Here is a 24,817-nt window from a genome sequence, read left to right as displayed (position 1 = left end):
GTGTATATATATATAAAACTCATTTTAGTCTTACATACCATGTATTAGATATGGGAGGAAATTTAACAGCAGTGTTTAAACCACGCTGTTACACAAAATCAATGTCTTATCTAACTTAAGAAGTCATTTAGAAGAACATTTTCTGCTATAACGATTTATTTTTTATGCCTTGGTTGCCTCTGCAGCTTTACTTCTGTTTATTTTCTGCCTTATTCTAAAAGGTGAAGGGAGTCTGCCACGTGGAGAAAAAATGTCATCATCTGCATAAAGAAGCCAAACTAAGCTGCCTGTGCAACATATGTTCTTATTTTTACCAAAGTGACATGCACAGTTTTAAAAAATCAGAATCACTTTGTTACAGGAATGCTGCAATGGAGATTTAAGAAAGAAGTCTTTAAAAGATTGTTTGGTGTGGAGAGGGTAAAAGAGAACATATCTTCACCAATTCCCATAGCATAGCAACTTGGAGGTATTAAATGCAAAAAACATCTGCTTCTTACAGTGTGAATTCAAACTGTTGGACTAACTGTTCCAAAACACTGTTGTTGTTAAAAGTTTGTGTGTTCAAAAGGAAGTTTAACATAATCATGTAGGGGGAAAAAAGGAATCAATGACCAATTAAAAATTGCAGATACCATCTTTGGTGTAGGAAGTGTTAGTGTCTTAAATTAGTGGAGACCAGAGGAATATTCTATCCTTTTCTGAGTCTTCCTTTAGTAACTGTTATTACATCTGAGTCATGAGAATAACCAGTTGGGCTTCTGGTCCAGCCACTTGTGGGCTTCTTACGTAATCTAATTTCTGTGAGATTTTTTTGAAGGGAAGATACAAGGTGAATTTTTGTAGGAATTTTGCTGATCTGATGGTTTAAATGAAGCTGTATTTGCAGTGACACTCATCCTTCTAAAATCTGTTGTCACTATCTCAACCCTTAAACTCTAGCACTGCTGCATCGATTTCCCAGTTTCTCTGCATACCACTTTACATTAGTGGGCAGCCTTAGAAAAATGTTTTTCTGAAATGTTGTGCTTCTTCCCCATGAGTGATGGTGGTTTGAGATGTTATGTTGTGTTTGAGGTAGAACACGGATCATTTACTGAGCATTATTGGGGCCTGTTTTCTGCCTTTCCCAGATACGTGCCTTTGTTGGAAGTGCTGGGAATGTAAGCAGTGGTGCTGCTTAAGATTTGCCTTTGCTTTTGGTGACTGATAGTTCTCCGTGTTCTAGATAAGTTTTAAATGAAAAAAAAAAAAAAGCAGTTATTAACACTTCTGTAAAGCTTCTAAATATGCAAAAAGAATCTTGGAGTGGGTAAATAAACTTTACAACAGGTGAACTGCTGACTGTCAAGGGCCTTCTGTACATAATGCAGACTTAAGTTCAGAAAAGGCTATTGTGGCCATTTTTATGCAATATAAACTGTAGTGAAATACAGGATTTGGTACTAGGTAATCCTAAATCAGAAATAGGGCTACTGTTCAATATTTTAATTGACTGAACAATTACAAAATATTACACTTCAAAATATCAAATGGTGAATTGAGTCAATGACCCAATATGTAGTACATGTCCAAGTGACCTGCAGGGCATGCAGTGTTCCCTTTGCAGCTTTGTGGAAGAGAGACTAATTGTTCTGAACATCAAAAATTCGAAATAGGAGAAGAAAAATCCTTTCAGATTCAAGGTTCTTTATGCTTGCTATTCACACACAAATCCCTTGAAATGGATTAGAAGGAAATGGCAGTGGTATCTGTACTACCAATTCAGAGTTGGCAGTGGTTCTCCTTTGCTGCTCCAAAAAGTAGCCCCTCTGAAATCACAGGCTGAGGCAGCACTTCTCTTCCTCCTCCTCCTCTCAGTTCCCTCACCTGCAGCAGCAGCTGCCTCTGCTCTAGCAGAGAGAAGAGGATGAGTTTATAGTGGCTGCTGCAGATAGCAAATGGAGGACACCCTGGAGAGTGCAGAGTAGGCAGAAGTCAGTGCATGGTCCACATACAAAAGGGGAACAGCTGTCTGTGAACAAGACTGAGACATGGGCAGATCATTATGAAACACCTAGTTATATTTACCTGTCCCTGCCCATGGTAGAGGGGTTGAAACTAGATATTCTTTAAGGTCTATTCCAGCTCAAACCATTCTTTGATTCAGGCGTTTAATTATGTATATGTCACAACATGTAAGAGACATACATCATAAATCATGATCCCAGTGCTCTGGATTTTGTATTAGCTTCAATAGATAACCCTTCCACCTGTAAATTCGTGTCAGGTATAGAAGAAGGCAATAGATGGATAGTTGTTTGTGCTCTACAGTTGGTAAGTGGAACAAAAGATACAATGATTTCAAAGAGTATTTTTGAAGGCATTGTGGCAAAAAGGAGATTTTAATACAGCTGAGTTTAAAAATCCTATAGAAGAGCTACTAGAAGGTGTGCAGAAGTAGGAACAGTGGAAGTGAAAATGGAGAGAAGTTTGAAAATTTAAGTGGGTGATCAGAGGCAAGTTAACATTTATGTATTGAGTGTTAGGGTACTGCTTTGGTGATTGTCAGTCAAGAACACAAAAAAGAAAGCAGGATTATTATTGACTATTCCTTTCAAATGTAAATTCATTTAAAGAAAGACATCATTAAGGAGGCCTTATTGCAGCCTTCCAGTATCTGAAGGGGGCCTAAAAGAAAGCTGGTGAGGGACTTTTTAGAATGTCGATAGTGATAGGACTAAGGGTTCAAACTGGAGGAGGGCAGACTGGATGTTTGAGGAAGTTCTTCACCATGAGGGTGATGAGACACTGGAACAGGTTGCCCAGAGAGGTGGTGGAAACCCCATCCCTGGAAGTTTTTAAGGCCAGGCTGGACAGGTCTCTGAGCAACCTGATCTAGCGGGAGGTGTCCCTGTCCATGGCAGGGAGGGTTGGAAGTGGATGATCTTCAAGGTCCCTTCCAGCACTGAAAATTCTGTTATTAAAGGGGCTTACATTATATTTGACAGGGAGAGGTGCAAATTTGACAATTAATTTCTATTTTGAATTTACTTTAATTTCTCAGTTGCTATTTATTTTCCAGGATCCTCTTGTGCAGTTACCAGAAGATATGGTAGCAAGAGCTTATAATATTTTTGCCATCGCATTTAAATATGCAGTTGACATATTAACATGGGAAAAGGAAAATGAATTGCCTGGCCTTGAGATGATGTAAGTATAACAGTATTTTTCTTCTGCTTTTTCTTTTGCCTAAAGGCCTGTACATACTTAAAATAGAAAATGTAAATTCTGATTTAATTTTATTCTTTTCCTAAAATTGTCAGGAATGTTTTGTAAGCAATGGACTAAAATGCTTGTAATAGATTTGTTTTTCTCATTTTTACTTCTGTAATTATACATTCATTTCTCTCCATAGAGATGAAAAAATGTCTTTGTGATAACTCCATTTTCTTAAAACTGACAAGTATTAGTAAAATACAACACCCTAAAACAAGTGGTGGGCTTATTTCTTATGAGCAAAGGTACGGTTCTTTCTGATCTTATGATCAGAATGGTAAAAGTATTTGGTACTTTCAGTGATCTACATATTCCAAATTTTGAAGCAGCACAGAATATTTCGGTATATTGCACCATCATAATCATCATGGATTCATTTGTGATGTTAACTTTATGTTCTGTGTGTAAAGATGCCATGTAAATAAATGATGGAAATCAAAAGATAACATTTAATTTGTAGAAGCTTAATAGATTGTGGGTTTTGAGGATTGTGGAGTTTGAGCTTTAAGGAGACTACCAAGTTTTTTGTTGCCTAATAGACCTTTGTGAAGTATTAGGGTAACAGTTGTAACAAAGTAATGCCAAATTAAATCTCTGAAGAAGCTATGGGGGAGTGTATCAAGCACAGCTGCAATGAAAGGAAATGGGAAACTATCAGTTCTTAATTAACTGATGTTCAAAAACAATCCTCAGGTTCAAGTATTGCCTTCATATTTTGCTCACTTTGGACTTGGTTCTGCAGTAAAAAATGCATGTTCTAATAGAAGTTAGGGGTGGTCTGTTGTTTTCATATACACTGATCTGTGTAACAAAAGAAGCCCAGGTTTGTGTTGTCTGCTTGCTGGAAAACTTCATTAAACTAGGTGTTGATTATTTTAATTGCCTTCCTTTGAATTATATAAACCAAATCCTTTCTTTGAAGTGAGAAGAGTGACACTTACTACTGCATGCTGTTTAATGATGAAGTCCATACCTATGAACAAGTTATTTATACTCTTCAGAAGGCTGTAAACTGCACACAGAAGGAAGCTGTTGGTTTTGCAACAACAGTAGATAGAGATGTGAGTAAATTAATTGCTAAAGCTTTTACTTATATTTACCCTGATGTTTATTTTATCTGACTGCACTTAGTTTAGTTTGCTTTCCCAAAGTGATTGAGTGCTGTGTCAGGCCACTCTGAAATGTCAGTCCAAAGCAGACCTAGTATTAAATACAAGTTTCAGTGGAACTCTATTCCATTAAGTCTTGTGAGTGTAGATAGCAGGGTGTCTCTCTGTCCTCTGTCAAGGACAGGCAGCATCTGGTATAATTTATTTTCTTTTAATATATCATGCATTTTGGGAATTCAAATATGTAACTTATATACAGTAATTAAAAAAATGAAAACAGTATGAAGGCAGGAGTGGTTAACATGCATCTAAAACTTTTACTGTATCTTTTATAGTCATTTAAAACACAGTATTTGAACTTCTTGTTTAGAAGCTGGTGGTAATGTTACTTCTTTACAAATTTAAAGGGACGTAGATCTGTTCGATATGGAGACTTTCAGTACTGTGATCAAGCAAAATCAGTAATAGTGGTAAGTATATTACCTACTTATTTACCTCATCTTAAACAGAAATAGTCTTTACACAGTTTAGGATATGTTTACTCTTTTCTTTTTAATAATACAAAGTGTTAAAGATGCTATTTACAGTATGCACAGTAGAGGGATCAAAATACAGATTTATGTGGGTTTTGCTTGTTTTTGGTTTTTTTCCCCCCACTGTGGTCTCCCTTGCACCCAAAATAATTTCCTGAAAAGAAGTTCCCAGGTGTCTTTTTCCTTCAGACAACAGCCTTTGATGAGTAACTTCAAGTGTAATCTTTTAGAATTGCATGTCAGTTTGGTTCTGTGAAATTAAACTATTATGGTTTTTCTCCTATAGTATGAAGTTATTTGCCTCTTTCACAGCCATAACTGTGGCAATTATTACTGATTGAAGTGTGAAACTACAAATGCACTTTATTTTGTGTGTGTGCATTTATGTGTGTGTGTGTGTGTGTGTGTGTGTGTATTAATAATACCTATGTATTACGGGGTTCTTTGACATAAGAATATAGGAATAATATTTTCTATTTATTTTTTCTTTAACTGCTGCAGTGCAGTATCTAATCACATTAAATAGTTTGTGTAACACTGCTACCAGTGAAAAACAAACACTGCAGCTAGTGTTACTGGTCTTAAACTGTTAAAGGTATTTTTAAAACATTAACATATATTTATACAATGTTTTTAACTTGCTGCCTCTTCAGTCAAATTAATTCTATGTGTAATCTCTAACTATTAAGGTTACTAACACAGAGACGAGAAGAAATTCTTTCTTAACTCTGTATACTAAATTTGTATTATTGAAAATATTCTGTGGACAATCTGTTTCTTGGTGAACTGCTATGTGACTTGCACATCATGTTGTGAGGAGCAAATGTGCAGGGCTGTCTTAGATTGTTTATGGTACTGCTTATCAGTAAACTGCAGCAAATCACTGTGTACATTGACAGGAGGCCAAGAGTGGAAAATGGGCTGCCTAAATATGTTGATATTGTGTAATAAGGCCCTTCAAATATTAATAGGATAAACAAAGCTCAAACTTCTTTTGTTTCTTCCATTTGTAGATGTTAGTAATTATAATATTCACTAATAATGTAAACCACTGAAATTACTTGTAGGATTGTAGGAATGCTGTGTTTCTGTACAGAAATATATAATAGTCCTAAATTAAATAAGCATTGTCTCCTTTTTTCCTTTTTTTTTTTTTTAATAGAGAAATACCAGTCGTCAGACAAAGCCACTGAAAGTACAAGTTATGCATTCATCTATTGTTGCCCATCAGAGCTTTGGTCTGAAGCTCCTAACTTGGCTTGGCAGTGTTATTGGATATTCAGGTGAGAAAACTTGAACTGTCATGAGACATGTTGGAGAATACTTTTGAGGCAAGCTAAATTGCTGAAGCAGTGTGGTCTACTTATTTCAGATATGTAATATATAAGGCAAAGCTATTAACTTGTTAGATTTCATTCTCTTTTCTCTTATTGGAGTGCTCTTCTGAGTTCTGACTTCTCCATCAAAGTGCTACCAGTCTTTCTTAGACTTGTTGCATACCTTTTCCTGTTCAGTTGCTGTTGAACAGAAGCTGAGAATTGCTATCAATTGCTGTATGCCAACAAGCTATTTTTCAATCCTTAGTTCTTTTTAAGTGAATGCAGAAAGCTGAAAATTAACCTAATGAAGTAAAACAAAATTCTGCAGAAGTAATTTGCTGAATGATGAAAGTGGTTGCTTCAGAGTTTAAGTAGAACAGAGAAAATACAAGTATGTGTGGAGGTTTTTGGGTAAGTACAGAAGCCAACAGATTTTTAATCCAATATTTGGTAAGATCTTTCTTCAAAGGAATCAAGATGAACCGCATTACTTTTATGCTTTGTGTTTTGGTTTGGTTCGGTTCCTGCTTTATCCTGAGAAATAACAAGGTTGTGAAGATGTGGAGCATGAGAAGAAATAAAAGAAAAATGTGTCAATCTGCTGATACATAGAAATGTAGTTTCCAGTGCACTGTTTTCTGTGCATCTGTAAATGTTAACAAGCATTAGTAGAAAAATATATTCAGCCATAGCATTGCATGCATGTTCTGCATGGGTACAAGATTGTACGTTTTATTAGACTGATAGTTGACAGACTGCCAAGGTATTGGGCATTGGATCTCTATATGTTACCTTTATTGACAGTAGTTTATGTTTTTGTAAGTTACTTTTGTAAAGAGGCATAAGTCAGACATCTGGAAAGTTAGAATAGCAGTTTAATTCCTTGCCTGTTTTGGTGGAACATTATTAATATAGGTATTAATATAAAGGAGAGACATGAAGATGTTTAATTTCTGAGATAAATTTTCCTTTCAGTGTGAAGTGTAGGCAGGCACTGTCTTATGTTTTTTGAGCCCAGTTTTGTGCCATGGCAGTTGTGCCAGATACAGAGGTCATTAATTTTCAGCAGTAAATAAGTAACCTGTGTATGTTAATGGAGTAGTAAATTACAGATGACAGTGTTGAATTTATAGTTTGATTTGTGTGTGGGTTTTCTGGAATTCTGGAAAGTTCAGTTCGTTAAGTGTAATGTCCTTTATGATTCAGAAGGGCAAAATGCTTGATGGTAGCATTATATGTTTTCTCTGTGACCTACAGGCTAAACTGTTTGCAATGCCTTACACACCTTGGGTCTTAAATCTGGTTTTGTGAAAAGCACTTTTTAAAAAGTTGGCTTCCCTTGGCTTTTTAACAAACACACCTAAACGTCTAGATTTCTGCTCAGTCTTTTAAAACAGCCTGCTACCATTCATCTGTAATATGGAGTGACAGAAGTGAACTGCTTAGGTGGTGATATTTAAGTGCTCCTGACCAAATGGAGACAGGCAGATGGAGGAGTCTTGTGCTCTGCCACAAACTTAGGTCAGATGATGGCTGTGAAATTAATATCAAACTCTTGTCAGTGAATAAAAGGAAAATCTTTACTATGGAAATTTGTCACAAGCTTGACTACCACATCCTTTTTAGCAAATGTCAGTTCTTCAGGGATAAGCATCTGTTTGTCATTTGTTGAACAATACGGTAGTTTCAATTAATTCACTACCCTCTGTAGCTAGTTGAAATTGAATTCTGTAAAGCAAAAAAAGCCCAGATTGTAATAGGGGTTCATAGACCGTATAGAATTGCACTGTGCAGGACATGGTATGATATGCATGGTACTAGGCCAGTGCCAGCTCTAGATAAGAAGCTGAGATTGCTCAGCAGTGTGCATAAATTAAGTGTAAATGTGTGTGAACCCTGTAGCTGTGTCAATGGATACACCTTACTTGCAGTACAGAGCTGGGATGACCATTTTTACTGTTTTCATGTCTGTGTTGTGTTCTGTTGCAGATGCAGGTCTGTCTGCAAGCATACAGTAACTTATCTATTCAAATAAAAACAATTATTACTGCTTTTCATTAGAAAACAAAACAAATTATGAGAAGCTTTAAAATAATAGTAGCCAGTAAGTGTAAAAAACCTCATATATGAATAATTTCATATATATATATATATTATACTTTTCCTTTTGATAGGACTCAGGAAAAATATAACCTAGAAACTTAGACTGCTGTATTGTTAGACTTGTTACATTAGTAAGCCAGCAGTACTTTTAATTTGATAACTTTGAAACAGATTGTTATTTTTGCCAGTTTTCACAAGGTTCCTAATGTTCCCTAGGGTTAGAGTGAAACTTGCAAGGTATTTGTGTTTCTATCAGCAAAACATGAGTAGCATTACTCATAGTAGTTGTCAAGAAGAGAGCCCTATGACTTATGCTGTGTCTTATGAACATTCCAGTCTGTTAAAATAATGTACAAATTTGTGTTCAACCTGTAACTAACTTAGATAATTTCTGTTCATTAAGATGGCCTTCGTCGGATATTGTGTCAAGTTGGTTTACAGGAGGGGCCAGATGGTGAAAATTCTTCTCTTGTGGATAAGCTAATGCTGTATGATTCTAAACTGTGGAAAGGTGGGTTTTCTCAAACTTGTGGAAAATACTAAACTATGTTATATATATATGTTTTCCCTTTACCTTTTGTATCTTGATAATGCCTAGTTGTTTTTACTGTGGTGTGTTATAGGTAGAATTGTGATAATCCATGTCTCTATGATGCATGCCAAATATACTGAAGAACATAAGGAGACCCATTTGGAGAAGGGATTGATTTTAGATCAGATTTTTAAAGTAGTCTGAAGTTAAGGCTGACTTGAATATGCAGATGATAGTGATAATTAAGGGAAACTGAGTAACAAATGGAGTGATTTGGCATTTGTTTGCTTTATAGGATCACAGCATCTGTTCCCTACTAACTGAAATGCCTCATTTTAAGGGGTAGGGCAGAGGTTTTCTGCTTTGACTTGTGTTTGTGTTCATGTAGTATTCTTAAGTGTCCTGAGAACATTCAGTGAAAAGTGTTGTTATTCTAGAGCCCTTAAAATTATAAAAACCTGATTGTTATAATGGGATGGGCTGTAAAATTGCAATTTTCAGGAAGTGGAGATAATTTCTTTCCCATCATGCTTTCTGTGTCTGAGTTGGTATCCTGGAAGGGCATGTAAGGCCAGGTGGAAGAAGGAGAAGCAAAAAGACAAAGCAATATATTTGTCCTTTACTTATTTAGACATGAATAAAGTAGTTTGATTCATACTCTCCCCCAGTATATTTTGTTCTTCAGTTCTGAGTTACAGATATCCTAGACAGTAGTAACCTCTCTTTGTATTTGGAACTTCTTGGAGCAGCAATAAAAGAAAGCAGTAGGGTGAAGAGTGGATGTAGTATGGAGAAAAATTTTCTTTAATATTTTGGTTATCTAATACCTGTATCTTGTATGAATTAATTTCTGGTATTGACATTTTTGGGAGGTTTTTGACTGCAAATTTCATGATACGAAAGCTGCTGCTTTTTTGGACCATACAATTTTTTTTAACACAAGTTTTGTTACAATAATGTCTAAACAGCACTCAAAGCTACCACTCAAAGAATTTGGGTTTATGTGTTCTTCTTAATTCTTTGCTACCACCTGACAGGCTTGAAGCAGCTTCTGCTCTGAAATGCACACTTCTCATTCTGTAAAAGTTTGCTTTTCTAAATGTTTCCATGATATGTTGATATAAAATAATGACATGCAATATTTCACTTATTTTTTACTGACAGGAGCTAGAAATGTGTATCACCAGTTGTTCATGAGCAGTCTACTTATGGATTTGAAGTACAAGAAACTTTTTGCTATCCGCTTTGCAAGAGTAAGTATTTCTCTTACAAAGAGCCATTAAATGATTAAACTGGTTAGTGAAGAGAGTTTAGTTAGCATACAGTCCTTTAACAAACTGTTATCCAGAATTTGTTTCCTTTTTCTGGAAGTAAAACGTTGAAACAAAATGCTGGCTGTCTTACTTCTGTCTTCAAAATGTTAGTTATAATGGTGTCTCATCTCCTGGGAAGAAAATGGGCTTTCCAGGCTCCCCAGAACTAAACCAGTTCAGGTGTTTTTGTCTTCACTGTCAGCTATGCAGGCTGTCACTTTTACAGAGCTAATCACTTCTCATTGTTGAGGTGTGGGCTGTTACAGCAGCACTCAGAAATAACGCTGAAATTCAGTTATGCTAATTAATATTTCTGCAGTAGCAAGTACTGTAAGTGCTCTAAACCAGCACTGCAAAATTCTGCTCATGCTGCTGAAGGCCAGTAACTTGTCTGAGCAGAAAATAGAATATTGGCCTTTATTGTGAAAATGAGAGTGAGTAGATCTTTATTATACTGGAATTGGAGTAGATCTCATGTGTGAGCGTGGGGTTTTTTGTAAAAAACCATCTATATAATAATCTTTAAGAGCTAATCTTCCCTTTATGACAGCATTAAAGTTTCCCAGAGCAGATATTTAAATAAAAAAAATCAGGTCAGTGTGGATTAGAGGTGAATTTCCCCTTGTTGTTTAGAATTACCGGCAGTTGCAGAGAGATTATATGGAGGATGATCACGAGCGGGCAGTATCGGTGGCTGCTCTGTCTGTCCAACTCTTCACTGTACCTACTCTGGTGAGTAGTGCCTGTCTTTCTTTTAAAAACTGATAGTTGGCACTCCTTGCCTTTTTTTGCCTCCTTCTTAATAGAACTATGAGCGATTGCAGAGTGATTTTATGAAAGATGACCACGACAGAGAGTTATCAATTGCTGACCTCTCGATACAGATATTCACAGTGCCTTCTCTTGTAAGTACTGAAAGACCAAAAAAGGAAATCTTTATTTGTTAAAAGCAACTCAAGGTTCTTGAATCAAGACTGCAGATTTCTTTTAACATTTCTGTGCAAATGCATGGCACTGCTGCTGCACAGCAGTCAGACTGTTTACATACATTCCTGGGGGTTTTGAAGGTGAAGCGTTCAGCATTGCAGAATTGGAGTCTGACTTTCCAGAGTGGGCTAGGTGCTTTTTGGTTTTCTTTTTAGATTTTTCCTTTTCATTTTTAAAGAAAGGTACTTTATATTTAGCAACACACATATGACAATTAAACTCATCAAGTTTGCATGTCATAGTTAGAATGTACCATTTTGGTGCAGTTTTATAAATTACCCACTTTACGTTGATTTTCCAGTCAACGCAAGTGGCAGCAAAAGTTCTTTCATGATGTTCCCAACATCCTTTGGTACTTCTAGACTCAGATGATGCTTTCTTGCTTTCTTTCAGGTTTCCAGTTAATTGTTGTTACAGTACTTCAGGCAGTGTTACTTCTCCCAGCTTACTAACTCTTCTGGCCTTTCACGAGTTTATGCGTGTTTGAGAAACAGTTGTTTTTTTGCTACAGTCTCCAAATAAGTCAGTCTTTGTTTGCATTATGAGCTAGACAAATTAAACTTCAGAGCTGTACCAGAAATAAAAGTCTGAGTCCCATGGACAGAGTTGTTTAAAAAATAAATGCATCTGAATCCTCGCAAATTCAGTCAACTTTATTGAGCTCTAAAATTCAATGGTAGCATGGCAGTTACAACCTTGAGCGAAGTTGTTTTTCCATTTCATAGGGCTGGATGTTCATGGAAATTCAGCAGGACCTCAGGATTTTGTTTCCATGGTTCAGGACAATGTTGTGTTACCTCTTTTGATTTTGGTGCTGTCAGTAAGAGTGTTGCCAGTATTCAGATTTGCAGTTAGGCTGAACTAACTAGTGTTATTCAAATAGTTATGGTATTTTTTTCCTTTGGAAGATGGGGTGGCAGAATAATGCTGATTAATACATATTTTTTAATGAAAGGAATTCCAACTGTTTCCTTAGAGGAGAATAATTGCAGTGTCATTTTTACATGTTTTCTTTTTCAAAAGTCTGCCAAAAGAGCAAAACAAATTGGTTTAAAGTGTTTTGTACAAGTACAGAATAGATATGATGTGGAAGTAATTTTGAGCTCCTACCACATGAAACAAGAATTATTATTATATATTTAGAGCCATTTGGACTGATTCTTAACTGAATTAATCCATTGGGTGTAAAACCACCCCACTGCCTGCAGTAACATTTTCAATCGGATCTTAGTAATTTAAGAGTCTGAGCTCTCAAGTTTAACTGTGGTTGCTTGGTTTGAGGGTTGATGGGTGGTTGTGTTGATTGTTTGTTTGTATGGTTTTTGTGGAAGGTTTTGACCATTGTATGTTATTTTTTTTCCCTGCTGTAGAAATTGTATTTTGGAGTATCATTAACTCCTGTAGAACCCAGAAACTCCAGCCAACATTGACAGTATTGTTGAGGTAGATCAGAGTAGCCAATCTTTTTGAATCTATAAGCCACGTAGTAAAATCCTCATGGAATCTGAGAACTGTAAGACTCACCTCATTTACCTTGGAGAACCAACAGAATGGGAGGGTTCTGGAAGAGCTCACAAGTAAGAGATATAGATGTAACTTCTTAGGGCCCCCTACTCTGTTGTCAGATTGGGTTAGGTTAGATTGGGTGTGGAAGATGTTCTTTTTTGGACTTTGCAGTGCCTGATCTGCTTCATACAACATATGGATATATGCAGTAGCCCTTGAGGGGAATCATAAGTCATTTCAAGTAATTGCCACGTGGAAATTGCACTTAGCAGTTTAGAAGAGATGCTTTTCACCACAGTGCTTGACAGTTTGTAAACAGAAAGAAAAAGGGCTGTTACTCCCCTGAAAGGCTTGTACTTAAATTATATGAGACAACACATACTTAAAGGGAGGTACAATTTAATTACAGGATACATAATAATAATAAGTCTTTCATAATTACATAGGTTAGCAGGAGCCTAACCACAGTCAAACTTGAGTTACAGAAGGGATCTGAAGAGAGATCTGGATTATGATAGTTTCTGGCTAGATTACATTTGGCTTCTGTGAATGTTTGGAAGATTGGCTCTCAGTATGTTCTTCTGTTTTAGTTACTGATTTAACTATTTTGGATAAAAATTCGTGTATCTTATAAACTAGCTTCAAGGTGCTGTGTGAAACTCTCCTTAGCTGCATCTGTTAATTACACCAAATTTCAATGTACTTTGGCATAGGCTCGAATGCTAATAACAGAAGAAAATCTCATGACCACTATCATCAAAACTTTCATGGACCACCTCAGGCACCGTGACATCCAAGGCAGGTTTCAGTTTGAACGTTACACTGCTCTGCAGGCTTTCAAATTCAGGCGTGTTCAGAGCCTTATTTTGGATCTCAAGTAAGTATGTTAGTTATGTGCTGATTTGATCAGTTGAGGAGGGGGGGGAAAAAAAAATAAATTAACACTTGTATCTTTCTATTGTATCCAGGTATGTGTTGATAAGTAAGCCAACTGAGTGGTCAGATGACTTGAGGCACAAATTCCTTGAGGGTTTTGATGCCTTCTTAGAATTACTCAAATGTATGCAGGTATGTAAATATGTGAATCACAAAAGTTGCCCCATGTTAAAGCACGAAGGTAGCTATCATGATATAAACATGGAGGAAATTTAATTTACTCTCCATTTTATAACTTCAGTGCAGTACAACTTTTGGTGTCATCAAGTCTTCCTGAAAAACAACATATCACATAACTTTTTAAATTTAGTTTGTTGTAGAGGGCAGTAAAAAGAGAGTGATTTAAAAACAAAAATGTCATTTGGGGTGTATTTTGCAGCTATACAGGCAGACAAGACAAAATTAATGGTGTGAGCAAAACCTGGACTATCTTAATCAATTCTGCTTCATAGCAAGAGATCAAGTTACTAATTGTCAGCAGAGCTGCTCCTTATATTAAGGAAAAAATTGTTCCTGACATACAACTAGACTCTTCCCTGGTATTTTTTTTCCCCAGCCTTTTCATGTGCTAGATTATCTTGAGTATTTTATAATCAGTGCAGCTTTTACAAGGGCAAATTGACTGTATTGATCAGTAAGGTATAAGTCAGAATCACTCCCATTTGTCAGTACTGCAGTAGTATACCTTGCTCAGTAGTGAGCTTTCATTAGTCTCTTTATGATAGTCTCTTGAATAAATTGTAATCCTCAGACCATGCTGTGTTTTTTCCTTCTTATGCCCTGAGCTGAATATTAGGTACTGTAGTGGCCAGTCTTTAGTTAGTACTTAACTACATTTAATAGCACATGCCTAGAAAATACATTCAAAACCCAAATGTACATGTAGATAATGTACGTATGCAAATGTTGTTGGGTGGCTTGTAATACTGAAATCTCTGCAGGTGTTAATAATAATTAGAGCTCATATCCCAAACTATTTTTGTCCCAGTATCATTTCCTTCCAATTCCTAGGTCAGTTCCTCATTATTTAGATATGTATAATTCCTTTCCATTTGGCCCCAGTCTTGTTTTTTCCTCATACAACAATATGTTTATAAGAACAGATACTAATGTTGTCTGTGTATTTCAGTGATATGTTATTGAAATGCATAATTCTTTTTGTGCTAGGGTATGGATCCAATAACTCGTCAAGTAGGACAACACATAGAAATGGAACCAGAATGGGAAGCAGCATTTACATTGCAGATGAAATTAACACTTGTTATTTCAATGATGCAGGACTGGTGTGCTTTAGATGTAAGTTCCTTCTGGATTGTTTTTCTATGTGAATACCTAAACAAATATGTAGCAATTGAGCAAGACACAGAACTTGAAGATGATATTCGCTGTGCAAGTGCAAATCTTTTCTGTATTTAAACACATCTTCTATGGCTTGAACTGGCCAAGTCATAAGAATGTGGCTAAGCCTTTTAAAAAGTATTGCAGAGAGAGTTCTGTCACACATCTGAAAGTTGTAATCATCACAACACTATCAGGTTATAATTTCCAGAGTAGAGGGATTAGAAGAGAAAACCTGGGATGTAACACATGCTGCTTGATTATAAATCAGATTTATACTCCATGAGTATTTCAAGCTTCAGCATGGTAAAATTCAGCTGTGAAACAGCTGATCTTGGAATATTTGAACATTCAAGCTGGCTATAATCTGTCACTGTTAAATAAAGTTTAAGTTTTACTAAACTGTGATCTTTCTTTCAGGAAAAAGTGTTAATTGAAGCTTACAAGAAATGCCTGGCTGTGTTGATGCAGTGTCATAGTGGTTTTACTGATGGAGAGCAGCCAATTGTTCTCAGTATGTGTGGACATTCAGTTGAGACCATCAGATACTGTGTTTCTCAGGAAAAAGTTAGCATTCATCTCCCAGTGTCTCGTTTACTTGCAGGTATGGACTAGTTAAAAATATCTCATAAAATGAAAAATGATGTGTAAATGTGGTTTGTATTTCTGTGAGTACACAAAGAATCATGGAACAGTTGTTTTAAAACCTGAATGGGATGCATTTTGCTATTTTCTAGCTGATAGCAAATTTTTCCAAGTGCTGGATAAGTTATTATTGTATCAGGCCTGGGGGCGAATGTCTTACACCACTGGATTTGTCAGTGGGGTGTGTTAGAGGCAGTTACAGTGGCTTTTGCCACTTCTGTGATGCAGAAGAAGTGCAACAAAATACAGACTGTTGGCTGCTTTGAAATATGGTTTGCTGTCAGATTGAATAGGCAAATCAATGTTTTGTTAGAGAACAGGCAGATGTGTCACGAGAAAATTAAGATACTGTGCCTGTCTTGTTCAACAGTTAGGTTGAAAAGTATTGAATTTTAGTTTACAGAATCAGAAAAAAAATCCACAGGTAATGAAGTGAAAAAGGCAATTCTTAGGTACAAGACTATGCAGGTCATAGTCTTTGAATGTGTGAGTCTTTAAGCAAAACCTTTGTATCTTTAAAACAATTCAGAAAACCCTTACATGTTTTGTAGGAGCCTCATTATATGTTCCTGACATATCTGATAAATTTCTAAGGACTGGTAGGAAGGATGGGGTATCTGTTGTTGATGACTTGTCGTGATAGACCAAGGACTCTTAGCTGTCACTGAAGAAACATGACAAGGTCAAAAGAAAGGAGAAAATCCCACTTGTACTGCAAGTTGGGAAAACTTTAATTCTCCTAAAATGTATGCTTTGTAATATGTCTCTTCAGGAAATAATTGTGTTGCAGGTAGGGTGATAAATCTGCAGACTTACCTGTGTCTGTGTCCAGAAAATGGTCTGATGTTAAATTTGTTGACCTTCTTTATCTTATTTGAGTTATATAAAATATTGTGTGTAATAGTATGTATGTATTTGTTTCATCTATTTATGTAGGCTTGCATGTTTTGCTGAGTAAAACTGAAGTGGCATATAAGTTTCCAGAGCTGCTACCCCTGGTATGTAATTAAATGTAGCCTATTCATTAAATATAATAAATACTGAATGTGAATTTTTTATTATTAAGTAAAACAAAGGACTATTTGCTATGAATTCTTTTCAGAGATACTATCTTTAGTAGATGAAGTTACCCTTTAAGAGACTAATAGCTAGATATTTGTGACTGGAGCAGTAAGCAATCAGTGTTGCTCTCTTAAGACTCAAGTTTGTGTTTTGTTCTTCATGCATTACCTTATTTTTGTAGCAGAAACTGTTTTTAGAAACTCCTGGCAGGGCCTGATTCTCTTAGGCCTAGGTTTTAATTTTCTTCCCCAGTTGCTTCTTGCTTCCTGCATGTTCTTAATCATGTTTTTATATTTAGGGGGAAATTAAAAAGAACAAGGTAAATTAAAAGAGGAGAAAACATAGCTGGAAGAAGAAATCTCATTGTCTTTTGAAAGAAATAGTACTTAGTCTTAGAATGAAAGAAAACAAATCACAATGTTATTAAGTGAATACTGTTTACATTTTAAATTACAAAACCTGCTCTCTTTAAAGTAAAGCCTTTATAAAGACAGTGTAAGGTTGGTGAGCAGCAATTGGATAGACTGAATAGGCTTATCAAAGCTTTGTAATAGATAAGTTGGATTTGCTTCTCTTTTGTATTGCCAAAATATGTTAATGATCAGAAATATCTTCCTTCTTCATTTCACTCCTATTTTCTTTTCTGTGTCCATAACAAAATATTGTATTTTCTTAATGCAGAGTGAACTTAGCCCACCTATGTTAATAGAGCATCCTCTTCGATGCCTGGTCCTCTGTGCCCAAGTGCATGCAGGGATGTGGAGAAGAAATGGGTTCTCTCTTGTTAACCAAGTAAGTACAGAATAGCTGTAAAATAACTGTTTTCTGATAATGCCTCCAAGAGAATTTCAGCACACAAAACCTTCCCATTCTCTGTTGATTTCAAATTTTACTTACATAAATCTTACGAGTTGCAATTCAAAGTAGGCATTTACATCAGCATTCTTGTCATTTGAATGTTAGTGTTCTTTTATTTCCTTGTCAGAAGTTACATTATCATTTCAGGACTGCTACACTGCTCAGTGAGCTTACTGCTCTGTACTTAAAGAAATTTTAGTATAATGAAGTTGATGACTCCTAGTCTTTTTCCCCTATGCTCTCCAACAGCAGCATGAGTACAGAATTAGATCTGTGTATCTTAAGTGATTTTTCTCAGCAAGATATGGCTTACAACAGAAATAGGATTTACTGCTGATAGATGTTGATTTTTTTGCAAGAAACTTGTTTCCCTCCCAAAGACCCCCATCTTCAGTAGATAATTGCAATGCATGCATATGTACAAGGAGGCTGAATTAATCTGCTCAAGCTTACTGTGTTCTGGTACTACTTTCCTCTTAACCTAAAGAGTTTTTATAATGTGATGTCTTTGATTGTCATTATTGAAAAAACAAGCTCTAGTTACGTACATTTATAGCAGTTTCCATTTTACTATAGACAATGTCTGTGTTAATTTTCCCTGGTTGTCAGGATCTTGAAGTTAAGAGCCTTGTTTAGTTTAGGTAATGTGGGTACCACAGTCTGAAGTCCTTTCTCTTTCATTTACTACGGAGAGCTCATGTTCAGCTGGCTCCTTTTGGATATTTACCCAGAAGTTAGGAATGGGCATGGATGTGTGGAGGAGAGAGGGAAGGCATAACTAACTCTCCCACATCTAGTCTTGGTTACACATGGTGTGTCTGTAGAGCAAAGGCTGGCACACTGCAAATAGTTACCATTCCCAGATAGAAACCTGACAGCCCTCTTTATTTGTCCATAATTATGACAGAATCATCCTTTCCCACATTTCAGTGCCATAGAGCAAATGCTGTGTTGCTGCTGCTCAACACAGTGGTGTTCACTCCCAGGAAGATTTGGACTAACTATATTTCTATCACAATATTAACATTTTGCCAAAGCTGGCAATTCCTGAAAGATTATATCTCAAATAATTAAAGAGCAATTAATAGAGCAAAGAAAAAGCATTTCTCTTACTGCAGGGGCTTTTTCTCCTGTGAATTTCAAGCAGCTAATTGCTAAAGAAGTAGATGTATAAAAAAATAGCCCAAAGAGGTCAACAAGATTTTTTTTTTTGTAAGTGTGGGCAATCTAGACATTAGATCAATACAAACCAGCAGCAACTATGCTTGTTTTGTGCTATATAAAAATACTTTTTGCTTACAAATATATTTGTATAGTTTTATCAAACCATGGGTTGTTTACTAATACTGTATAACAAAGTTTATTTTTCCAGAATGATAATAAATATAAATTAAATATGATGTTTATTAATTATTATGGTTTGTTTCAGATTTATTATTATCATAACGTGAAGTGCAGGAGGGAGATGTTTGACAAGGACATAGTCATGCTTCAGGTAACCACATATCCCAATCTTTGCTTTTATCAAGCATTTTCAGGATATGTCTGCATGTTTTTAGCTTCACCAGTACCTTTTAATGACAAAGGGACTTCTAAGTTTTATTGTATTTGTGTCTTTATGGGATAATTCTTAAACAAAACACTGCTGTTGAATTCCTTGTTTTTAAATATGCTGTGGAAAGTGCAGAATCTTCTGTGTGACACGGATGTAATGCTACATCTTCAAGATGTAGTATTTTAACAAATGTGTTTTGCTGTCCTGGCAGTTTTATGAGTCTGCAAGTTTTCAGTAATGTAATCAATGTATACATGGCCTCTTCTCTCTCCCTTCCAAGCTGGCATCTAAAATGCTGGATAGAAAATGGAACCCCATATACATTTGCAATGCATTTTAGTTTTCCTTCAGAATAGATTTTAAGAGATCTGACTGTGTACTTACCTCTGACAGAGAGGTCTGATGCATTAGTTGTACATTAAGAGTAGTGGAAGCTAAAATTTGCAATCAATATGCATAATTCACTTAGGCAGCAAAGTCTTTTCTTGGAAAACCCCTCAGATTTTACCTAGGGTTAGCAAAACCCACTAGGATACATACGCCTTGGGTGACTTCTGCTATCAGACGTAAATCCCTGAGGCTTGATCTGAGCTTGATCATCTGCAGCTACCCATCTGGGTAGATATCCTTAAACTTTGTTTCAATTATTTTGTCTTAAAGATGGTGCCATTGGCAATACTAAACTAACATCAAATACTTAAAATTGGCCAGTTTAGATACACTGTTTAATAAACAGGAAAAAACTTTGGCCAGTGGTTTTCAGAAGTGGAAGTAAATGTGACTACACTGAAATATCAATACTTTACGGGGAGATTTGGAAAGTCTTGTGAAAGTCTTCAGCCTCTATCTTGAGGATTGGAATTTATTTTTAAAACTTTAGCTCTATATACTTAAGTGATACTATGCTTTATGAAAGTTGAGCCAGTAGGAACAGGACTGTAGAGACAAAACCCACCAAGCAAAAGCTTTTCATTGGCTTTTATTTAGAGTATTTGAGATCACAACAATGAGTATTTTACACTTAAAAGGTCTTCAGAAATCACTGATAAAGCATAGTATTCTGTTTGTCAAATTTGCTGTCACTTGTGTTATTTGAGTCCTGAGATTAAAAACTTTTAAGTAATTAAATTTTCATGCCCAGGGCTGAGAGAAGCATGAATTTCATAAAGAATATACTGTGAACATTGTATGTAAATGTAGAAACATACTATAGTAACACCAAGTCTGTTATCTAATAATTTTATTCTTTAATAGACAGGTGTGTCTATGATGGATCCCAATCACTTCTTGATGATAATGCTGAGTCGCTTTGAACTTGATCAGATATTTAGTACTCCAGACTACGGCAAAAGATTTAGCACAGAAAATACTAACAAGGTATTTCATGTATTACTGCAATAGGATGTCTACAATTTTGTTTTTGAAAGTATGTCAGATGCTGTTGTACAAAGACCATGCAATTTCTTGATGAAAAAGTAAAACCTCTCTTATCTTGTTTTATTAAAAAAGTAAGACCTATCCTTGTCCCTACTCATGGCAGGAAGGTTGGAGTAGGTGATCTCCAAGGTCCCTTCCAACCTAGGCCATTCTATGATTCCTTGCTTTTAATTTATTTTGAACATTTTGAAACATGCATAAATATTTTTAACTATCAAACTAGTACATGTAAAACATGTGCATAAGTTTTGTGTAGTTTAAGACGTTTAAGGCAGCTGTAATTGCATTTCAGCAATGTCAGCAAACATTTTGGGAGTGAAAAAAGGCAATGTTTTGAAGCAGTGAAAAAGTATTTTCAGTGTATGGAATAATTCTTTTACCCTAAATTGAAAATTGTAAATTTTTGTTTTATTTTCATTCAGGATGTCGTTCAACAAAATAATACTCTTATAGAAGAGATGCTGTACCTTGTTATAATGATTGTTGGTAAGTTCATAATGCACTTAATTTTAAAAAATTCATCTCATTAATGGTCTGGAGTGAGCGTTCTTCATTGTCAACTTAAGTTCCATTCTATTTTGAACTTTCTGTAGTTCTGACTTATGTCATGGGAGAAAAACCTTGAAACTAGCTTAGATTAACATAATGAATGTTTTTGATGACAATGGGTGAACACAAGACTTCACAGAAGAGACTTTTTTTTCAAGTCTTTTTCTTGACGTTTCAAAAGGAAAGAAACAAATGTTTAAAATCCTAAAAAATCTTAAATTTTAATTTTACAGGTGAAAGATTCAGTCCTGGAATAGGACAGGTGAATGCAACAGATGAAATAAAACGAGAGATCATCCATCAGCTGAGCATCAGGCCAATGGCTCACAGTGAACTGGTAAAAGCATTACCTGAAGATGTAAGTAGCTCGGAAGGAAAAAACCAAAATGCAGCTTCAACGTTGTAAGGCTGATTGCTGAAAATTTTTCTTACTCAAGCTGGTGTGGAATGGGAGTGGCGTGGTTATGCTAAGTAATGTTAGCCTGAGTATAGATTAATAGTTGTCACAGAGACGGTAGGGAGCACCTATGGAAGAACAACATATGAAAGTGGCAGGAGCCTGAGGGTTTTTTCAGCTTTTTTTGATTTTTAGTATTGTTTCTTACCAGGGCGTCTGGCCAGTAGGCTCTACAGTCTGCTTGTAAACTCTGAATAAATGTTATAGATGTGAAATATTGGAGATATCATCAGTTAGTATGTTTTAAAGCCTAAAAATAGCTGAAGAGACATAGAATCAAACAGAGTATGATGACCTGTTTAACATAGATGCTGCCATTTGCAAGGATAGAGGCATTTATCTAAATTCTGATGAGAGTGGTTTTGTAGCATAGCAAAGCTTAATCTTTTTTTTTTTTAATGAATGATTTTAAAGTACTCTTTTAATGATTCTGGAAGGCAGTCAGAATTCAGAAGTTCATCTTTTACTATATTGGCAGTATTTTAAGGATACATTTTGAAATATTTTTCACTGTTCTAAATATTTGGGACTTGAAATATTTGACTTAGTTACATTCTGGAGCAGCATTATGATTTTAAAAAATATTTTAAGGTTGGACAAAAAAGCAAACTAGGATTTAAGCTAGAGTTTTAAATTGTATTGTCACTCTGAAATACTTTGGCCTGTTAGCTGCTGCTGACATGTATTGTAGAAAGAGGATGGGAATGGTAAAAGGTAATTTGTGTATGAATTAGTGTTACATGTTCTACTGCTGCCTTTTGAGTTTGTTTTACCATTTTTCAGTGACTTGTCTTTTTAGCTATCCTATATTTATTTAATTTTAAAGGCTTAGGAACCAGACATTTTGACTGTGTATTCCTAAGATAAATTGAGCAAGCTAAGGTAGAGGGTTTTGTTATGGTTATATCCGTGTTTATTATGACACTGTAAACCAGTAGATGTTAAGCACTTAAAATGGCATTATTTTTTAAAAATACTTTTTTGCAGAGATGATGTTCTTGAATATGTTTTCATGATACATGCTTCAGCATTCTCCTGAATGTCAGTAGAATTTGTAGTACATTAATTTACGTGCTTATTTTGTATTGTATGTTATTTAAATGTGTTTAATCCAAGAACTCCAGTAACAGACTGTGTTGTCTTTACACTCAATGTAGGAGAACAGAGAGACTGGAATGGAAAGTGTGATTGAAGAAGTGGCCTGTTTCAAGTATGCTTCCCTTTATTCTAATATTTCAGCTTTAAAATGGAGTATCTAAGTTAATGAAAATGGGAGAATAGACAGAAGGGGGTTGGGTCATGGCTTTGTTGATGTGCACAAGTCATAATAGTGTTACTTCATTTCTAGAATGCCTTTTATGCAATGCTTTTCAGCTGTTCTAGTTAATCTTTTATGCTCAAAAGTCGATAACCAAGGAACGTTAATTTTATGTATCTTGTTTTTTGGGGGGGGTTTTTTGTGTGTAGGAAACCTGGATTAACAGGCAGAGGGCTCTATGAACTAAAACCAGAATGTGCCAAGAACTTCAATCTGTATTTCTATCACTTCTCAAGGGCAGAGCAGTCAAAGGTACCTAGTAATTTGACTTTCTGGGTTTTGTTTTCTTTCTTTTTTGCTTGACTTTTTTCCAGAGCTTTGTTCTGTGAAGAAGTGTTACTAGAGGGTTAAAAGTTACTTTTTAATAGTTAACTTAATGGAGAATGTTGACAAAATCAATGCAGGGTTTTGCAGTGATTTCTGTGCCACCGAATTCCGTGCCCTATACAAAGCAGCTGAAATCAGTGGAATTGCAGGAGGTTGTCTGTGGATTGTCTAAGGTCTTATTTTACTGAAAATATTTAAACAGTTTGTGTTTTCACTTACGTTTATGGAAATTGCCATTTTAGTTCAGACTCCTCTGGCAGTTTTATGCAAGAGAGAATTCAGACTGGTTCAAAAAGATTAATTTTGAAAGTTCAGGACGTACTTGAGAAGTAGAATGTCAGATAAACTGAAAAGACAGGAAAGCTTTCTTTGGTATTTAAGGCTGGCAAAAAGGGGGAAAACCCAATAAATAACAATCAAGTAGGAATGCTTTGTTATTAGTTTTATATTTGTACAGGTTTTGAGTAATACTGGCATCATTCTGCTTTCAGGCAGAGGAAGCACAAAGAAAGCTGAAAAGACAGAACAGAGAAGATACAGGTATTTCTCTTTCAGAGAAGGTGGGAAAAGGGGGGAGCATCTACCAAAATGTGTATTGCCCTGACACCTAGACTAACGTTCTGTTGTTGGGCTAGCCTGAGATTGGTGAAAATGTAGTCATTTCCCTCATGTCAGGCAGCAATTTGATCTATCATGCTACCAGCCTTCAGAATGACTTATTCCTTTGGATTTTCTGTTACATTCAAGCCATGCTGAATGTTGCATTTATCTGTAATACAGTTTATCAAGCAACTGTACACTGACCTGGGCTAAGCTGTTAAGGTGTTTTAAAGCCAGATGTTATATCAGTGTTGCAAATTTTAGAGATGCTGAACTGTCAAACATACACATTTCCCTTTCAGCACTTCCACCACCAGCTCTTCCTCCTTTCTGCCCACTTTTTGCAAGTCTGGTTAATATTCTGCAGTCTGATGTAATGCTGTGCATTATGGGAACTATACTGCAGTGGGCAGTAGAACACAATGGCTATGCCTGGTCAGAGGCCATGCTGCAAAGGGTATGTTTCCTTATTTAAAATTATGTTTATGCTAAATGAAGGAATATGTATTTTGGCATTTTAACATGGGTTTATAGATTTGGGTTGCTTACTTGTTATCTAACATATCCAGAATACCCTGAATGAGAAATGAATGGTATTTTCTGATATACAAGACTAGGGAAACCCTTTTGTCTCCTGTGCAATTTATTTTTAATATTGAATGAGAGACGGGTAACTTTCTGACATGATGCACACGAGAGGGAAGAATTCCACTTAAATCAGTTGAAACTGTGTTTACTGCAGTAGATAACCAGCTTCTCTGAGTTGTTGCATATTGAGTAGAGCACATTGACTGTTTCTTGACATTCCTGTGCTTATTTAGCTTAGGCTATATCACTTCAGAAAAAAAACCATAGATGTACAGCAAAGAATTTTCTAACATATCAGTTTGGGGAAACACAACTGAGCTGTTTCCTCCTCACTAAACCTGAAAAGTTGCAGTAGATTTTATTGTTTATGATGGTTACTCTCTGAAGTGCAGGATGTAAAAGGTGCACTAGGTCAAATGGCTATGGGTCAGGGCTGTTGGCTTAGTTTCCAAATCCAAAATTTTGAGAAATATTGATGGAATTTTTA

General features: G+C 35.8%; 1 protein-coding gene across 4 annotated transcripts in view; it reads left to right on the top strand.

Moving 5' to 3' along the window:
- UBR2 (ubiquitin protein ligase E3 component n-recognin 2) overlaps positions 1-24,817 on the top strand; it is a 52,607-nt gene that overhangs the window by 7,841 nt on the left and 19,949 nt on the right. For 2 of the 4 annotated variants that reach the window (XM_030446981.1, XM_030446980.1), the window contains exons 5-25: positions 3,065-3,192; positions 4,181-4,319; positions 4,775-4,837; positions 6,063-6,183; positions 8,726-8,833; positions 10,019-10,107; positions 10,974-11,072; positions 13,374-13,537; positions 13,629-13,728; positions 14,764-14,892; positions 15,355-15,538; positions 16,516-16,577; positions 17,323-17,433; positions 18,929-18,994; positions 20,309-20,431; positions 20,914-20,977; positions 21,274-21,398; positions 22,655-22,707; positions 22,965-23,067; positions 23,634-23,682; positions 24,045-24,199. In XM_030446981.1, coding sequence (XP_030302841.1) covers positions 3,065-3,192; positions 4,181-4,319; positions 4,775-4,837; positions 6,063-6,183; positions 8,726-8,833; positions 10,019-10,107; positions 10,974-11,072; positions 13,374-13,537; positions 13,629-13,728; positions 14,764-14,892; positions 15,355-15,538; positions 16,516-16,577; positions 17,323-17,433; positions 18,929-18,994; positions 20,309-20,431; positions 20,914-20,977; positions 21,274-21,398; positions 22,655-22,707; positions 22,965-23,067; positions 23,634-23,682; positions 24,045-24,199 — 2,235 coding nt within the window. Of the gene's footprint in view, positions 1-3,064; positions 3,193-4,180; positions 4,320-4,774; positions 4,838-6,062; positions 6,184-8,725; positions 8,834-10,018; positions 10,108-10,800; positions 10,900-10,973; positions 11,073-13,373; positions 13,538-13,628; positions 13,729-14,763; positions 14,893-15,354; positions 15,539-16,515; positions 16,578-17,322; positions 17,434-18,928; positions 18,995-20,308; positions 20,432-20,913; positions 20,978-21,273; positions 21,399-22,654; positions 22,708-22,964; positions 23,068-23,633; positions 23,683-24,044; positions 24,200-24,817 lie in introns of all 4 variants that reach the window. The other 2 variants (XM_030446982.1, XM_030446979.1) reach the window with 1 other exon arrangement.

Source organism: Calypte anna, chromosome 3, assembly GCF_003957555.1.
Source record: "Calypte anna isolate BGI_N300 chromosome 3, bCalAnn1_v1.p, whole genome shotgun sequence".
Taxonomy (NCBI): Eukaryota; Metazoa; Chordata; class Aves; order Apodiformes; family Trochilidae; genus Calypte; species Calypte anna.
Note: the sequence above shows the minus strand (reverse complement) of the source record. Positions and strands in the feature narration are given on the sequence as shown.